Below are 18,482 nucleotides of genomic sequence, written 5' to 3'. Positions count from 1 at the left end.
TGTGAGCATTAGGAAATCATAGAACAGCTGACTGTATCTTTCCAATGTTCTGGTCGCATTAGCGGCTGGAGTAGTTTAACATCTTTCAAGACGTAATATTGCTTACTTCTCTGAACTTCTCACCTTCCCTGAGAATATTTCTACTACTTCTTTGCTGGGAGAGGTACAAAAGGAAAATTAGAAAATGCAAGTACATAATTGCTTTGGAAATAATAACTGAGAAGTTCGTATGTGAAATATCTTCATTTCCTGATCTCCTGGGCATCTAAAAGCAGATGAACCGCATTCAGGAGCTCAGGAGAGCCTCCCGCTTTGAGAAAGAGCTACATCTGAACAGAGGCCTGTGCCGTGGCCCCAGGGCTCTGCAGCTGAGTCCACAGCTTGGTAGTTACTCATGTCTTTCTCTAAAAAGTTGAACAACCTTCTGCTGAGAGATATTCCAGGCTGAGAAAGAAAGCAGTCTCCTTGCTCCAGATGTCACTGCTTGTCAACTCCTCTGAAGCAGTGACATTCATTACCCGGATCTTGACCTCAACCTCTGAGTCCTTCCACATTCCTCGTCTTGAAGCACCCAACCTGAAAACACACTCTTTAAGTCTTACGCAAGAGCCATACTCGCTGCTTCACCGCAGTCATTCCATGTAAATTAATTTTCCAGATAACTGAAGCTGAGCCATCCTACAATGCCCACCAAATGAGGGAGGATTTTTCTGAGGATGAGCTGCACATGTTCTTGCTTTCTTAACCAGAGTGCATGGATCAAAATTGAACTTTTCTGCCATTAGGCTATCCTCTCATGAAGTGAGGATGTCCTCAGGCTCTCTTGAGGAATGTAGGATCTGTGCCTCCTAAACGTATGACCGCAGACGAACAGGTTTTTGAGGCTTGTGTTTGCTTTTAAAAAATGTTTTCGACACTTTGCTGCATTGTCCATGCTGTCATGTATTGCTGGTTACTGCTCGTTTAACATGCTGGAAAATACTGACTGGGAAACCATGAAAACAGAATTGTGTACAAATGTTCTGTCTGAGGACCCCGATTTAGTAGTAGAGGACCTATGAGGTCCTTTTCAGCTTTAACTTATTTTTTTGGTTGTAGATTTCCTGAAAAATGGGCATGATGTGTTGCACATAGATAGTGGATCATTTACTTGGATACCTCACAGGCCATTTTAACTTACTGATTCCCAGAGTGAGTCTTAGTAGCTGAGATACGATCTTCAGAAATGTAAGAGAGCATCTGCAGGAGGCAGAGTTTTAAGATGGTCCCAAGTTTCCTGCCCCATCAGGGTCATACCCTGTGTAATCTCCTCCCCTGAGTCTGGGAAGGGCCTATTGAGAATGATGGGATGCCGCTACAGTGATTAGGTTGGTTACCTTGCATGTTTGGCAAAGGTGAAAGGATTTTTGAATATGTAATTAAAGTCTCTAATAAGTTGACTTTCAGCCAATCAAAGGGGGGACTGACCCAGGTGGCCTGACTTAATCAAGCAAGCCCTTTATTTTATTTTTTAATTTTTTAGAAATATGTCCTTATTGATTTCAGAGAGAGGAAAGGAGAAGAAGAGGCAGAGACAGAAACATCAATGATGAGAGAGTCATTGATCGGCTGCCTCCTGCACGCCCCCGACTGGGAACTGAGCCCACAGCCTGGGCACGTGCCATGACTGGGAATCAAACCCGATCGCCTGGCTCCGAGGTCGATGCTCAAACTCTGAGGCAAGCCCTTTAAAAGAGGATCTAGAGGTAAGAGGTTTTCTCTCCTGCTGGCCTTGAAGAAGCGAGCTAACATGAGTTCTATAGCAGCAAGGAAGTGAATTTGACCAAAACCACGTGAGCTTGGAAGAGGGCCCTGAGCCTCAGATGGGACCTTAGTCCCAGTCTCGCCGTGACTGCAGTGTTGTGAAGCCCTGAGCAAAGGACCCAGTTAGGCTGTGTCTGTACTCTTAACTCATGGAAACTGAGATCATAAGTGGATATTGTTTTAAGCTGATAAGTTTGTGATAATTTATTATGCACTTATAGAAAATTAATACAGCATCCTATTTGGATTTTGTGTTTAAAAGGGCAAAAGAACCTACTGCACTTGCTAAAATGCATGGGTTCACACAAACTTAATTACATTATTATAATTCTCCCATCCTACTATGGATAATATCAACTCTGAGTTTTATTCAGCCCAGGAAATAAAACCCCAGAATCTATTAAGGTTAGACTTGTCATTCCTGAGTTTCAGAAAATAAAATACGCAGGGCTCCAGGGGTAAATCCAACCCAACATTTCTCTTCTCTATCACCTTTTTCATCCAGGAATCATATTAAAAAACCCCCACAACTCATGTTTTTTAAATAACCAAAATGAAATAAAACTAAACTTGTCAGTAGGTGTGTGGTAGGTTCAACTTATTTTTTTAAAAGTGATATTTTAGTTGCTTATTTTATAAGCACACAGACTATAAGGATCATATAATATCTTACATTTTTGAGTGTTTTATAAAACTTTTTAAAGTTTATTACATATGACTTTTACAATAAATGTCACTTCAAACATGAGTGAATAATTATTTAATTTTTAGTTTTTAAAATATTATTTTTGAGTAATTATTATTGGTATATGGTAAAAAGTAAATCTCTTTCACATACTTGTCCCTTATTAATATCATTTTCCTCTCCAGCATCAACTGTTACTAGTTTCTTGTGCATTCTTCAGCAGGTATTCTATGCAATTACAAATAAGTTTTCAAATAATTATGAATAATTATTAACTATTAATTATTAACCACCTCTCAATGTTACTAATCAGATTAACTGATTTCTTAACAATAAGATCTTTCTATATTCCTATAATACCTGTATTCCTGGCTATAATGGATTATTATTTGAATATATTGATAAAATTGAATATATTAATAAAAATAAAAATACTTTATTTTGGATTTGTACATATTTATTCATACGAGAAAGTGATTTTACTTTCCAGTTTTTGTAGTCTGTCATATTTTGGTATTGAGTTTATGCTAGTTTCACAGAATAACTGAGGAAGAGAAAGAAAACGTTTTCTTTTCCTCTGTTCAGCAATAGCTTAAATATAATGGTAATTATATTTTCTTTGAAAATTTAAAAGAATCCACCCAGAAAAAATCCTTTCGGTTGATGCTCTTTTGGAGCTAATTCCTTGAAAATCCTGAAGTATTAGAGTTTATATAATCCTGGGTTTTATTCTGAAGTATTGTGTAAATTTTAGTAATTTATATTTTACTAGCAAATGATACATTTCATTGGAATTTAATAACTTACCAGCCTAGAGTTTTAAAGAGCTTTCTTCTCCAAAGCTGTACCCATAGGTCCCTTGCTCGTTTGTAAATTTGTGTATTTATAGTTTATCCTTTGACATTTCTTTCTTTCTTTCTTTTTAACAATAGCACCAAGCAGCCCTTGAGTTTGTCAGCTGGCCTGTTTTTTCTCCGAAACTAATACAGAGGTGCCTCGGTGTTGGACTGTCATCGTCCCGGGGGACCGGTTGAGTTCTGAAATGTTCAAAACCAAGCGGCGCTGTGATGTCCAACACTTCATCAAGTGTTTGCCACAAAATGCCAGCCAGGTACTGTGCTTAGCTATTAATACACGTCATCTTATTTCCTTGCAACAACCCTCAAGGGGAGATTCTTTTAATAACCTCAAGTTACGTATGAGAAAACGGATTCTTCAGGAGGCCTGGTAATGATCCCTCTACTAACAAGTGGGGAAACTGAGATTCGACTCCTTTCTCTCTGACTCTGGTACCTCGGCTTTTAATTTTACTTTCCTTCCTTAATTTCTTCTTCATGCTTTCCTTTAATTACTTTGCACAGTTTCTAACTTCTTGAGTGGAATGTAAACCTTCATTTTTCTTACTTATTAATAAATTTATTTATAGGTATAAATCTACCTCTGAGTACTGCTTGATCAGCATAAAATACATTGTTATGTGGAATTCTCAATGTCTTTTTTGTTAGTCTAAAATTACGTATTTTTGACCTGCCTTATTTAGAAGAATTTTCTTTTCCCAGTGTGTAAGGCTTTGATGTTATTGTTTATATATTTGCAAATAATGTTAGTTTTATTGCATTGTGATATAAATGTAATATTTACCATTTCTACATTTTGTAATTTACTGAGTTATCTAATATATAATATTTTATAAACACTATAGATTTTTAAAACATGATGTATTCTCTGTGGATGAGCACTATTTTACCTGTTAAATCCATTTTGTTATGTAGTTTGAATTCTCCTATATTTGATCTGTCAAAGGTGGTGATATAGGTGAGCTGTTTCCTAAGAAAATTGACTTTCTGTAACTCTCTTCCTATATTTCAAACAATTCTTGTATTATTTATGTCAATACCATGCTATTTGTTTACATAAAACTCCATTATTATTATAGCTATATGGTGCCTATAGATATTCTATAAATATGAAATAATACACTCCTGTCCTTTCTAATTCTTTTAATCTTAAACTCTGAATATTGCCAACTCTATTCTTTTTGTTTGAATATTTCTATATATTTTTGTTTATTCTTTTGTTTTTAGCCTTTTTGATGTATAACAGGATATGAAGCTAGCAGATAATTTGAATTTACTTATTTTTCTTAAATTTGAGTCTTTAAGAAAGAAACATATTTATATTTTTTGCTTAGTTCTTGTGATCTTTCTTCTATTCTAGTCTATTGTATGATCTTATTATATTGTATAATTTCTCTCTTTTTAATGAGAATTTTTCTGACTTTTCTCTTTTAGGTTTTTCTCATTTTTATGCTCTTTATGTATTGGAACTTACACACAATTTTAAAATTCCATTAAAAGACATTTAAGCTACTTTAAACAAAATCATACTCGAGTCTGCAATTATCCAAACAAATTAGTAGTACCAATAATTAAATGGTGTCTATTGGTTTTCCCTTATTAAGAAATGCTGCATCCCTGGCACTCCTGGTGGCACGGAGTCCTGTTGAGTGGAAAGGGCAATAGACGAGTAGGACTCAGGAGCAGAATCAAAGTTGTTTCTTTCTTGCCTTTTTTTATATGCACAAGTATGGTGTATGATTTTAAATTCTATACCTCTATAAGCCTTACAAAGGTATCTCAATTAATACAACAAAAATGCTAAGTATTAGAATATTTTGTCATAGCTTAAACGGCAGAGATTTTTCTTCCTTAGTGGGACCTAAAATGATGGTGTGTTCAGAAACTGTCACAAATGAGATGAAATCTTTTATGTTCTGTTTGAAAACACGTTTTCTGCACAAGGAAGGGAAGACTGGAACTGTCGTTTCAACAGCAGAATTTCTAAGAGGCAGGATGGACTCCACACCTCGCTGTGGGGAAGGGGCTTCACCTGCAGACCAGGCTGGCGTGGTGGTGGTGGTGGGGGGGTCTGCGACAGTGCCTGGGTCAGATGCTGGGCCTGGAGCAGGGGTGTGACCCTTTGGCTCTTCCTGCCACTGATGGGGATGCCACGATCTGTCAGTAACTAGGACATCTTAGCACCAAAGTGAGTCTCACCCAAAGAGGAATTTCTCCTCTCCTCTCCTCCCCTTGTGGAGCCCAGACAGGTCTCACCTTTTTGTCAGCGTGTGCCCTAAATCTCTGTAGAGGAAACATTAGAAATACCGAGGTGGACTGGTCTAGGTGACCCATGCTCGACATCCAGCCAGCAGGGACCCTGTGGGTGCTAAGTCTTGTACACCCACTGACAACAAACAGGTATGGCTGGTCTTCTGCGATTGGCCCAGGGACCTCCACCACACCACCTGGCATTGTTACAGTCCCCCTATTTGATCTTAGCTGGAGGCCTGGTTAGTACCAATTTGCAGTGCCAGTTTGGTAACCCAGCAGCCTGAGAGCCATGAGACCCAGGGACAGGATCTTCCACTCCTGCAAGTTTTCTTTTTTGTGTTAGGAAAAACTGAGGGCTGACTTTCTCCGGCTCAGCCCTATGGCAGGCAGTTAGCCTCCTGTTACATTTCAGGGGCACCCATGAGATGCCCCACTGCAGCACCCATGTCTGCCTCAGGTGCCCACCAAGCGCGCGGTTGGGCCTCACTGGGCATCCAGAAAAAGAGATCCCACTCAGTGTTGCACTCTCCTACCTTGGGCTTCTCACCTCCAGTTGCAAGTTGGAGAGGAGTTGGTGGAATCTTCCCAAGGTCTCCTGCAATGATTCTGTGACACACTGTTTTTTTCTCAGGAACATTGGTTGCAAGCTGACCTTTGATAGCTTCCTCCAATCTCTCCCAAGTAAACTTTTAAAAAATGTTACTATACGGATGGCATCCTAGGTTAGTACCCTACTGTGATGCTGGTTTTTTCCATTTTTATGTTTCTTTGGTCATTTCAGGGGGAATCTGATAGACAACAGAGAAGGAAAATTAGATGCCTTTGCTCCTGTGGTGTGGTTTGAGTTTTTACTTTTTTTTTTTTTTAACAGAAGTCTGGTCATCCTGCATTTAGGATGTCTGCAGGACTTATGAAGAGAAACACTGTGAAAACTAACAATTGAATATATGTATCTGAGACTTAGGGGAGATCTGGGTTAGAAATAGAAATTTGGAGGCTATCAGCATGTGGTGGCAGTCAAGTCCCTGGAATGGGAGAGGCTGCCTAGAGCAGCAATTTCAAAATCTTGCAGATCACCCACCTCTCTCCCAGAGAGTCTAATTTAGCAGGCCTTTGGTGGTGCCCAAGAATCCACAGTCTTTGTTTAAAGCTTCCATTGAAAGATTCCTGAAATTGAATATTAAGAGAAGAACTTGCAAGACAATGCTTCCAGCATGGACCTATTAGTGTAGGCAAGTGCTATGTGTGTGTGTACGTGGATATGTTGTAGGGATGGTGGCAGGGCCATCAACTGAAAAAGTGGTGAAGATTTTGAAGTCACTGTGGGGGAAGCTGATGAGGAATGTAAACAAGGTGAGAGGGCAGAGAAAGTTGGACACCGATGCACATACTTGTGCAACTCTCTCCTTGCTGAGAAGCTGAGTGCAGGCGTGGACATGGTGGGTGGGTGGGTGGGTTAATAGAGTTGGGGGAAGCAAAGGACAATGACAGGACACTGAGGGCTACAAAAATCTGCTTGTACCTGACCACAGCCCCCATTCTTGCAAATTTCTGCCGCTCTAACCTATTCCCAACACAGCTGCTCCTGACCTTAACGTCGTCAACCCCTTACTGCCCCCCATGCCTTTTCCCTCAGTCCAGGCCCTTCTCCTTTGTTAATTTAGAAACCAAGGGACATTACTTTAGTCACTCTCTTGCCAGTAGCCCACAGAAAATTGAATAACTAGTTTAAGGTCTAACGACTAATAAATGGTGAGAGCAGTGTGAAGGTTTCTGTGTGCCTGTGCGTGTTCTGTTTTAACCACTACTTTACGCGGCCTCCTTTGGTTGGCATGGTGATGTCCCACCCAGACCCTGTTTAATGAGGGACTTTGTGCCCCAGCAGCTGGGAACGCTGTCCGCAGACAGGCTTCAGCTCTCAGGCCCTTCAGAGGGCTGTCTCGCCCAAGCTCGTACCCCTCCTGGCAGGCACACCTGATGACAGATCCGCGAGGGAGGGTGAAGGCCTGGTGCTCTCAGCCCTGCCAGGGACTGCTCTGAAGGGCCCTCTGTCTCCAGGGCATCCCGTGGGGTCATCTGAGGCTGTCCCTGGGTCAGCATCACAGCTCACCTTTTCCTCCACACTTCTTGCCTCCTCCGTCGCCCTCCCACTGGTGTTGATCCCAGGGGCACTCCTTAGTAAGCATGCTCCACACTAAACTCTCTCTCAGAGTGTTCCCCAGGGAACACAAACCGAAATAGCCTCTCAAAGGGAAAAAGAGCCAGACTTTGCTGTTACAGAGACCCTCCCAAGTGTTCCAGAGAATGTCAGGCCCAGATGAGGCTGGGAGCAGCTGCCCCTGGTCGTGGCTAGTCATTTGGATTTCGGGTGCAGAGGGCTCAGGAGAGAGGGTGTAATCCAGGGCTGAGCTAAGTCAAGTGCTCCCACGTTGGGAACAGGGAGGGCCTGCTGCTGAAGCCTTGCTGACTCGCCTCCCTGGTCATCCTGAGCTGAGTCCAGGCTGAAGTCCTTATCTTAAGTCCAGGTTTTAGACGAACTTCAGATGAGGCAAAAGAAAATTTCAGGCTCACATCTGCTACACCACTGCACTGTAATCTGAGTGAGTGAGAAATAAAAACATGGCCGAGGCCAAAGTGAATGTATTCCAGTGCTTTATTTCATGTTCATTGTTCCTCTTACATTTAATCAGAATAAACAGTCAAAACATGTCAGGAAAAAATCAAGTCATTCATCAGAAAATACAATTTTGTTGTTTTTTCAATGTGATTAAGTATAATAGAAATACTAACAAAAATGGGGAAAAAAATCAGTACTTACATATTTCAAATTTTGCAAGGTTGTCCACTTCAAATTTTAATTGCTCTTTTAAATCTATACAATCACTACATAAAGTAATCAAGTAAATTATTCAGTATATATTTCTTTATAATGTCTGAAAATTTGTGGTGGTTGGTTTTCAATTACTAGACATCTATGAAGATTTCATCTGTGCTAACCACTTAATTAGAAAAAAATATGTAAAGTAATGCTATGATGGAAATTTCAAAATATTTAATAGGGAGAAAAGTTAAAGTTTATACATTAAGAATGGAGTATATTTCATGTAATTAGAATATGTGTTGCCTTCTAAGCCAGCTAATATACATTTCAGTCAGCAGCAAATTGAAGCCATATGTTATCAATGATCGCTCAGATCACTCTAAGTATATAATCTGTGTTACATTAAATAACCTTATTTAGGTAACTGCTTTAAACATTTTGTAGACTCAAATACTTCTTAAAGTTTTCAGTTATTGATTTTCAAATCTCCTTTGTAGGTATAAGCCTCTCAGAAGGGCGAGCGTAATCACGGTTCCTGCCCAGTTGGTCTTTTCCTTTGATAACCACCCATGTTACTCTACCAGCCTGTCAATAAGCATTTAATGAGAACCTGCCGTGGGGCTGAGGGCTCTACAGGGGCCTAGAAGCAAACAAAAGATTAGGTTTGCCTGGAGAAGCTGACAATCAAGTTGCTGGTTTATGAGCATCAGCATGGATTGGCTTAATTTTCTTGTTTATCATCAGCAATGACAAATATATGTTTTAAGGTGTACCATTAACTCTGACACTGCCCATAAGCTGACAGAAAAGAAAATAGCTCCCATTAACTAATAAAAAATAGTGACAAAGTTTATGTAGAACCCCGTGGTATGTATAGTCTGTGGAGGTTTGCATAACTGCAGATCAGATTTACAATATGAAGTACTGGACAGATATCTTAAGTATCCATCCATTAGTTAAAGTGTGTTCTCATTTTCATGTTTTAAGAGTAAAATGTCAGGACATTTTTGTGGTTTCCTCTAACTAGTAAGACCGGAGGGAGGTTCTTCGTGAGGATTTCCAACCAAGCCATGTACAGCCAGTCTGATATAGATCCTTTTCTTGCCACTGGAAGGCTCCTGACAGCATGGAAGAAAAACAGAAAACAAAGGTGACAGTTACTACAGTCACTAACATCCCTAGTTGTCTGTGCTATTTAATAAGCAGTGGCCTGACACTTTTATACCCCTCCTCCCCAAAATGAAAGCACTGAAATTATTTTGAGTATAAATATTACACTGATGTATTTCTCAGAGAATACAAATATCTATAAACCAGAAAATTAGGCTTGGGCATCGTAGAGACAAAACACAACTATAAGCTTTCATTCCTTTTTAAATAGAAAATTTGATCAACCAATACTCCCCCCTCCCCCCCTTTTCTGGAAGAAATAATTTTTCCCAATAGTTTAAAGCTCTTATACTTGGGAGAAAGCTCAGAAACCAGCTCTTTGAGCCACTCAGGTCAGGAGACCATTCTGCATCTTTGATAGACAGGCCTCAAGGCTAGACCTTGCTTGAAGACATACTATTGTTGTACATATGACTCAGTTCATGAGCTATCAATGTGACATAGTTGGAGATCTTCAGATTTAGCTATCCATCTTTAGGTAGACAAACAATATTTTCAGCAGGTGCACCCCTAACATCTGTGGGGTGGAGGGTCTCTCCTTGGTCTCTTCCTACACGGCAAGTAGCCTCGTGAACATGCAACGGACCCCGCACCTCAGGGGCACCTACCTACTGAAGGGGCCTGTGAGCCTTACTGGCTGGCCTGAAGCTTGTTAGGCAAGGAATTCAGGGTCAGGTTCCTGGAGCATGATCTGGAGGGACAGCTGGGGTTCTAGGGGGGCCCTTCCCTGGCCCCGTGGGCGGGGCACACCTGGAGCGAAGAGCAAGTGGGGCCTTCTAAAGCCCACAGGCCCCAGTTTTCTAGGTCTCAGGGTGGCACTGATTTTGCGTTCACTACTTAAAATTCCATATGTTCCTTTTTGTTTTTTGAAACTTGGCACTTGAATAGGCATGATCTTTTAAATTGATTAACTCATTTGCCTAAGATTTGTCTAGAACATTCTAAAATGTCTGCGATGATACTTACAGGACTATGAGATTCGCAGCTCTCGAGTGCTCCTGTAGGAGTTCATTCAGGCGAACTTGGCGGTAACTCTGTGGACGACATTCAGATTTTGTTGTGGGCAGTTTTCCCAGAATTATGAATAAGAATTTCTCTTCTTACCTCAAATTGTGGGCAAGTAGAAAAACCTCACTTTTAAAAAATATTACAATTATTTCATTCAGGTTTGGAAACGTACAGTGTTTTAAAAACTCATGAAAAGCTTTGGAAATACAAGGTATAAAAGCAGTTTGTCCTGTGCTATATAGTGGCTTATTAATTTCTAGGGAAAAAACCAGAAAAACAACAACAAAAACACCAAGCAAACCACCTGGATAACAGTACAAAGAAAATGAGAATGACTAGTCCTGGGGACAAGGTTTGTGGTTGAAGAAAACGATCCTAATCTTGGTACCAATTTGATATTTTAAGACTATAAGATTATACCCTAATCCACCTTTCTTTAAGTTCTTTGGGTATTTTATCAGCATAGGGGAGTGGTTGCAACTAAAAAGGCACAGAAAGACCAACTTGGGAAAACAATTACAATGAACTATTTCGCAGTGATAAGAGTAATAATATATTTTATATTTTACTGTTTTTAGAAATGTGATTCCAGATGTGTGATTTGCTCAATTATATGAAAAGTCTCTGTTAGAACCGGGCAGTTTATTACACATAGTTCATGAGTCTTAGCTCAGTAATTTTCCTACTAAATTTGAAAGGCTTTTACTATCTCTTGCTCTAACTTGTTCCAGCTTCAGCCCCGAATGCAGTTTATTTAAATTTTGTAGTTTGGAGGTCCTTTGGCCCTCTTCCTTGAATGTCCAATCCAATTCAAATGTCACTTCTTCTACTCTCTTCTTACGTCCCTGCCCTTCCATCTTCCTCATCATCACAACTTCTTTCAAGTGCAGGCCGGATGGGGGTAACACCCATCCTGTTGGATTTTCTAGAAAAGCTCAGCATTTTATATCCATCCTACAACATGTGCCTGATCACTCTTTCAGCTTCATTATTCCAGTCACATATTTTCTCAGGTCCCTAGGCTAGTTTTCATAGCTATCTTTATCAGGTTAAAACTTTGTTATTGCGTCAAATTGTGTGTCTATCTATCTTATCTCCTTTGCATACATATTGACTTGACTTAAATTATTTTAGACTGAGGGGTCTATTTCCTGTTCTATAATATTAAACTTGAACAGAGACTTCACAATATGGATCAAAAACCTGTGTCTTGCCCTGGCCGGTTTGGCTCAGTGGGTAGAGCGTCGGCCCTCAGACTGAAGGGTCCAGGCTCAGTTCCGGCCAAGGGCACCTACCTCAGTTGCAGGCTCGATTCCCCGCCCTGGTCAGGGTGAGTGTGGGAGGCAACCAATCGATGTGTCTCTCTCACATCGATGTTTCTCTCTCTCCCTCTGTCTCTCCCTTTTACTCTCTCTGAAAAGCAATGAGAAAATATCCTCAGGTGAGGGCTAAAAAACAAACAAAACAACCAACCAAAAAACTGTGTCTTTTGAACTGTTAAAAGGAATTGATTTTAAATTTAATAAATAAAAAGTTTTCTAAATCCTCATATCTAGTAATAAAATTGAAAAACACTGAAAAACTCAGGAATCCTGGATCTTAAATAATGAAATTCTGTAACAGATATATTACTTCTTGATCTTTGAATCAACCACTGTTTTCTTTTTCAGACAGTTACACAGCAAAGAAGAAATGAAGGAAGCCAAGCCTACCTTTTCCTTGACTGCTTCCAGTTCTGAGTCGGTGATTTTCCACGGAGTCTCTCGCTTTAATTTCTCAGCAGTTGTTAAATCTTTGCAGCTTTCATGGAGACGATACGGTTCTATCATCTCTTCAAAGACTTTCCAGCTGAAATTGGAATTATAAAGGAGGCCTCATGATGGGAAACTAGCTCATTATTTCACAGATACTCCAGGTCCGACTGGCTCTGCGGGCTGCAGAATCCAAGCTGAATGTCATGTAAATCTCTAAGAGTGCCAGGGACATCCCGTGAGTAAAACCGTGACTATAGCACTACCTCCCTACCCAAGGAAAGGCATTACCATCTTTGAAGCCTTGTCAACCTTCTTGGTCCTCAATACTAACCACAAACACACAGTAGTAATTATTCTGTAAATACATTTTCTACATAGTATAGTCAAAGACACAGTTGTAATGTAGACACTTTGTCCCATGAATGAGTTTCCACCAGCTTACTTTACAGGTCCCATGGAAGACCTGCATGAATTAATGTAGGAGATGAACTAGGTTCCTTGGGAGGTGGGTGGGGCTGCCATCCTCACCTTCTGTCCACATGGCAACTGCCACTCACGGCAGGGAGGAGGCGGTGGGCAGGTGGGAGACCAGCAAGGGCTCCCACAAGTTTAATGGCTATAGAACAATTTTGAATGTTTGCTGCAAATAACGCAGCTTTGTCCTTCTGCTGTTGTTTGAGCTTTTCAAATGACTGTTGTTTGGGTGCATGTTATATGTATATATTTTAAATATATCTTTATTAATTTCAGAGAGAGGAAGGGAGAGGGAGAGAGAAAAAGATGAAATATCAATGATGAGAGAGTCGTCACTGATCGGCTGCCTCCTGCCTGCTCCCAACTGGAGCTGCAACCGGGGCATGTGCCCTGACTGGGAATTGAACCAGAATCTCCTGGATCCTAGGTCGTGCTCAACTGCTGAGCCACGCCTGGCCGAGCATCAATAATATTTTAATGTCTAAAAATCTGAGGCCATTTTAGAGTAATTAAGAAAAATAATTTATTAGAAGGCTAGGAGCAGTGGTATGTCAGCTCTGTGGAACATTTTAAAAATTGCTGAAAAACTTCATGCTTCTTTCACAGCAATCTCATAAGATATATATTTTTAAAACGATAGAATAAAACAAAGCCTATAATTTATGAGAGTAGTTGTCTTTGGTATGCTACTTTAAGATGATCTCACATATAAATAATTTTTTTTGGTTTTATATAATGCAGCGTACTTGTAATTTAGCAACTTTGGAACAAGTGCTAATTAGATTCAATGTGCTGTTAAGCTAAGAAATTAAAACATGAAGCCATGAGTTCAATGACCTCATTAGTTGGAGTGATCTGGGATTCTCAGATCAAAGTGCACAGGTTACAAAGGAGTAGTATGTCCACACCAGTGTGCCTTTAAGGGATTGGAAAGATACTTAATGCAGTAGATTTCTGACACTTTGACTTATATAAGTGGTAGACAACAACAGAGAAGGAACAAGGCTGATATGCCCTATTATTCTTTCAACCACACAGTCGTTCTGTTTGCAGTTCATTCCAACAGTGCTGTGCTTTCAGAGACCTTTGCTGGTAATCAGTGCTAAGGTGCTGGCCTAGCAGAGAAGAGCCTGGGCCCTCCCTCCAGCTCTTCCATTGTCCTCCTCTGCATGGGTAACCTTGCCTGTAAAAGGGGGTAATGACGGCTTCTCAGAGCTGGCATGAGCATTGGTATGAGAGTCAGTGTGATGATTTGGGTGATAGTGCTATGAAAAATGTGCAGTGCCCTGTAAAAGCAAGGCATTCATTTACTGCACAGCCACAGCACTGAGGTGAGCAATCGAGAGGCTCTCTGTTTAAGCTCCCCATATACTTATTTTGATCAGGATAAGAGTTTTCTTTGCATCTTAGCCCAGGTGCAGAAAGACCAGTTCAAAAATAATTTCCTACGAGATAGAAGGTGGAATGAAGGTTGCTGGTTGTCTCCCTGGCATTTATGCTTTCCTTCCCCATTGAAGTATGGGTGGGAATGACTCCATCTCCAGCATCAGCCAATCAGCAAGATTCTGTTTCTTCTGCCAGAGTGGTTGGTCAAGATGGGCACATAACCCAGGCAAGCTTGACAAATAGGGACCTAGCATTCTACTTGGCCATGGTGAGGGGTGCAGTGGCTTAGACTGGTGTAGCCTAAATGGTGCCTATGACCTGAATTCAATGACTGGAGAAGAGATAAACATTTTCTCTTACTGAACATAAATTAGCAAGTATGTAGTCCTGGTTGCTATGGGTAGTCATCTTGTTTTTATTAGCAAAATCAACTTTGACTGATGATTTTATAATGGAAGGTAGAGTAGAGAGAACGAAAGAGAATTAGTCCTTGATTACAAAATTAACCTAGATCAAGCTTTGCCTGAAATCCAAAATATACTTGGCTTTCAGTGATGTTTGACAATAATTTCTATTAGATCACTATGAGTCTTCTTTTACTTGCAACTGGAACATGCTGAAGTGACACAGAAGGTAATCATGGGGCTATATTTGCCCATTTGTTTTCTGTGAACCCTTACTGCCCTTTGCTTATGTTCACCTCTAATTTTTTCACCCTAAGGTTCACCCCTGAATTGGTCATTTTCTATCTCCTAGCTAGGTGGATTCAAAGTTAGCTCAAAATTTCCATTTTGATTCTCATTATATGTAATTTTTCTTGTAAGTATTTTTAATTGACTCTAGAGTAGGCCAAGCATTACATGCTATTAAAAATAAATGAGAATTAATTCAATTAAAATAACTTCTAGCTGTTCTGCCTTCCCTATTCTGTTAACAACAAAGTTTTAAAAAAGTTTAATTGTATAAAAATTTCCCCTAATTCATAAAAGATTTCTTCTCTCCAATTAATGTACTAGTTGTTTTTATGACCACTCTAGCATCTTTACATTAGCTTGTTAATTGCTTTTAGTTTCTCTTTGATTTCTACATAAAGATTGTTGTCTTTTTGGCCTATGACTTTCAATTCAGTCTATACAATAAAAAATGAAATTCAACCACAAGAGCTTTTCAGTTTTTCCTGGCTCAATTAGTTTCTCATTAACTTTGCTTTTGTACTCCCTCTCACCCTTGCTCTATCATATTATAGATAATGTTCTATGATAAAATGTCTCCATCAAGACTTACTGATGTTTTATGGGTAGTTGAAAGATTTGTTAAATGCCATTTAAGGGCATTTCACATTAGCCTCCAACACGGAAATCACTGACAAACTATTTTTGACATCTGTGTCACCTGGTGACCAAAAATAAAAAGCCAGTGATCAGGAGATAGTTGTTGGTGGTAGCTGAGGGCTGCCTGGCCAAGAAGACCCAAGGGGAACGGAAATTGAGTGCTGTAAGCTTTGGACCCTGGGAGCAGAGAGTTCTCGTTCTCTAATTGAACCCCTCACAGGAGCTGCCTTTTTGAAATGATCACAAAGGTGCCAGGTGTGCTACCAGTGGCCAGATGTGAGATTTACTGAATGACCATTCTGTGTTCTAAAATTTACCTTCAAATACTGGAATGGCTATTGCCAACATCAGATATGTGACTGCTTTATAAAGTAATATGGCATCCGTTATAGCCGAGGCTGGAGAGAGGAGGGTGGCACTTCCAGCACACCTCTTCTTGTGGCCTCTTGTCTTTGTACCAAGGTACATGACTGAAAACTCTTTAATTCCAGTAAGAATGGATTCCCTCCCCCCCGCTCCCACATCTTCCTTAACACCTTGAAATACCAGGAAAAAATTCTCTGAGATTGTGAAAACAAATTCTTTTCTTTTTTTCCTGAGAAAGGGAAACAGATGTCTTCATTGCAGGGTGAAGAGGCTGTGTAAGAAACACCCAATTAAACTGGTGTCTAAAACCAGATTCAGACACCAGGAAAAAAGCAAAGATGCCTGGGTCTCTGCTTCTTACTACTGTTCATAGAGTTTGATCCCTGAAAGGAGGAAACCATGGCAGAAAGGTCAGGGGTAGTAAAATGAAGGGAGGCTAAATTATGCTGGGAATCAAAAAATGAAGAGGCATGGCTAGTGGAAGAGGTTCATTGACATTATTGACGACAGGACAGAAGTGATGGGTATGAGGGGCTGACCATGGCAGAGACTAGCACAAAAGGAAGGGAAGGAAACAAGGACTTGGGTAGAGAAAACCATGTTGATGGGTAAAAAGGCAAAGATACAGGAACAAATTAATCAGCAAGCACAAGCAATCCTTAGCTGCCGGTAAGACAAATAACAACAAGAATTCAGCTACAGGTAGGTGACTAATTTTGTGCCCAGGATTGAGCCAGGCGTTATAGAAAATCCAAAGTCAGTAGGGGACAATGACAGTAAATGGCCCTGTACTTGCGGAGCATTGGCCTGTTCCTAAGTGGCACATACTAGGGAATCATCAGAACTGCTGTGTTATGAAAGAGAATACATTTCCACCAATTAGAGCCATGCAATGAGCTCATTTGATCATATCACTGCACATGCCAAGAGGCAATGACTTAGGAATTAAAATTCTTCAAATGCAATGTGGAAGGCTACCAAAGATTATTGCATGACATGATAGCCCAGTTCATATCAAAAATGTTAATTCCACTTATGAAGGAAAATCATAAATCTGTTATAACTGTATAAATATAGGAATGCAAGGCATTTGTGGTATATATGTGAGGAAATACTACATAGTGATAACCTAGGTTGACTCTGTAGCTTATCGCAGTAAAAGTATTTTGTAAAGCCCTTTTAAGGGGCCCATCAACTTGGAGGAATCATGAATATCCTCATGCTGCATGAAGTTAAAAGTTGTTTAGTAAATAAAAATGCATCCTAAATTTCGATGATTTTCATTTAGTTATTAAGCTCATATAGGATAACAATGAATCAAAATAAGGGAAGGGCAAGAAGACTTGAGGAATGTGGAACGGCAACCCAACAAGAGCAGCAGGAGGAAGGAGAAACGATGGTGAACAGAAATAAGAGGTCCAACAGGCGGGCGAGGACCCGAGCCACACTGAGTCCTCTGTGACTCTCTCTACTCTGACCTTTGGAGGCCCCAGTGCACACCAAATCAAACGTATAAAACTATGTCCGGAGGCAATAATAAAAACATAATAAACAACATAAAATTGAAAACATCTTATAATTGTCAACTTATTGCTCTGAGTAGTTCACTTAACTTACAACCAGCTATAATTTCCAGATCATCCTCTTGCACCTCTGGGAACTCCTGTGAAGATCTAATCTATAAATTGCTTTTAAATATCCTGGACTTGACAAATTTAACAATTAAAGAGGGTTAAAATGGTGTCATGTTTTGAAGACATTTAAGCAATTATTTCAATTTTGTTATTTTTCAATTTTGGAGCCAGGCTTACATTTCCTTGCCAGGCTTCAGATAGTTTTAAAGAACCCCTTTGGGGGCCCTCATCGGCTTGAAGTGTTGAATCCTTAGTGCCTAAAACTAAAGCAGCCATGGAGGGCGGGTACTGTCTCTGTGCCAAGAAGACACAAGCTGCTTCCACATCTTCTCCCCCAGAGCTCTCCATCCGGGATGTCCCACAAGTAACTTCAAATAATGAAAACTTGCCCTGCTTGCTCAGGTCAGAATCCTCTGAGCTTGTACTTACTTCCTGCTATTTTTGCCACCACAGACATCAAGAACACGAAGGGCAATTCTAAAACGCTACTAAACTGTCTCCACAGTTCTCCCTCTCAAGCTCATCTTCACCATAAAACTTTCCCTTGCATTAGGATGTACTTGACAGTGCTATGTCATAATTATTTGAAGTCCCTTTTTATAATATCCTATCAGGATATAATACAGTAAATACGTAACAGTTTCACCCTTTAATAATCAACACAAAAGAGATCAGAGAGTATCACCGATTAAAAAAATGGACCTTGTTAAATGTTGCATACCTTTCTTTGTTTGGCTTAATGTTGATGTCACCAATGATATGGATATCTGCAAATTTTATCCTAAATTTGCTCAGAAGGGAAGCCATCCTGAAAACATAAGAAAAAAGCACTTCGTCATTCCATATTCAGCTGCTTTTCAGTCAAAGGGTTTTGTGTTTAAGCAATCATGTCTTATTTCCACTTAGCTTTTAGACAAAGGCTTTGGTTAGTGTTTGATTT

The 18,482-nt window shown here is 40.0% G+C and overlaps 1 protein-coding gene across 3 annotated transcripts in view; it reads right to left on the bottom strand.

Annotated features, from left to right (window-relative positions):
• Window positions 1-8,232: 8,232 nt before the first annotated feature.
• The window catches only part of SLC12A1 (solute carrier family 12 member 1), an 82,931-nt gene continuing 72,681 nt past the window's right edge, over window positions 8,233-18,482 (bottom strand). For all 3 annotated transcript variants that reach the window (XM_081157975.1, XM_081157974.1, XM_081157976.1), the window contains exons 24-27: window positions 18,264-18,350; window positions 12,310-12,445; window positions 10,556-10,623; window positions 8,233-9,537 (exon numbers count right to left, since the gene is read on the bottom strand). In XM_081157975.1, coding sequence (XP_081014101.1) covers window positions 9,402-9,537; window positions 10,556-10,623; window positions 12,310-12,445; window positions 18,264-18,350 — 427 coding nt within the window. In that variant the 3' untranslated portion in view covers window positions 8,233-9,401. The remainder of the gene's footprint in view (window positions 9,538-10,555; window positions 10,624-12,309; window positions 12,446-18,263; window positions 18,351-18,482) is intronic.

The sequence above is a fragment of the Miniopterus schreibersii genome (genome assembly GCF_964146895.1).
Source record: "Miniopterus schreibersii genome assembly, chromosome: 1".
NCBI lineage: Eukaryota > Metazoa > Chordata > Mammalia > Chiroptera > Miniopteridae > Miniopterus > Miniopterus schreibersii.
This window is presented reverse-complemented; position numbering and strand designations above follow the sequence as displayed.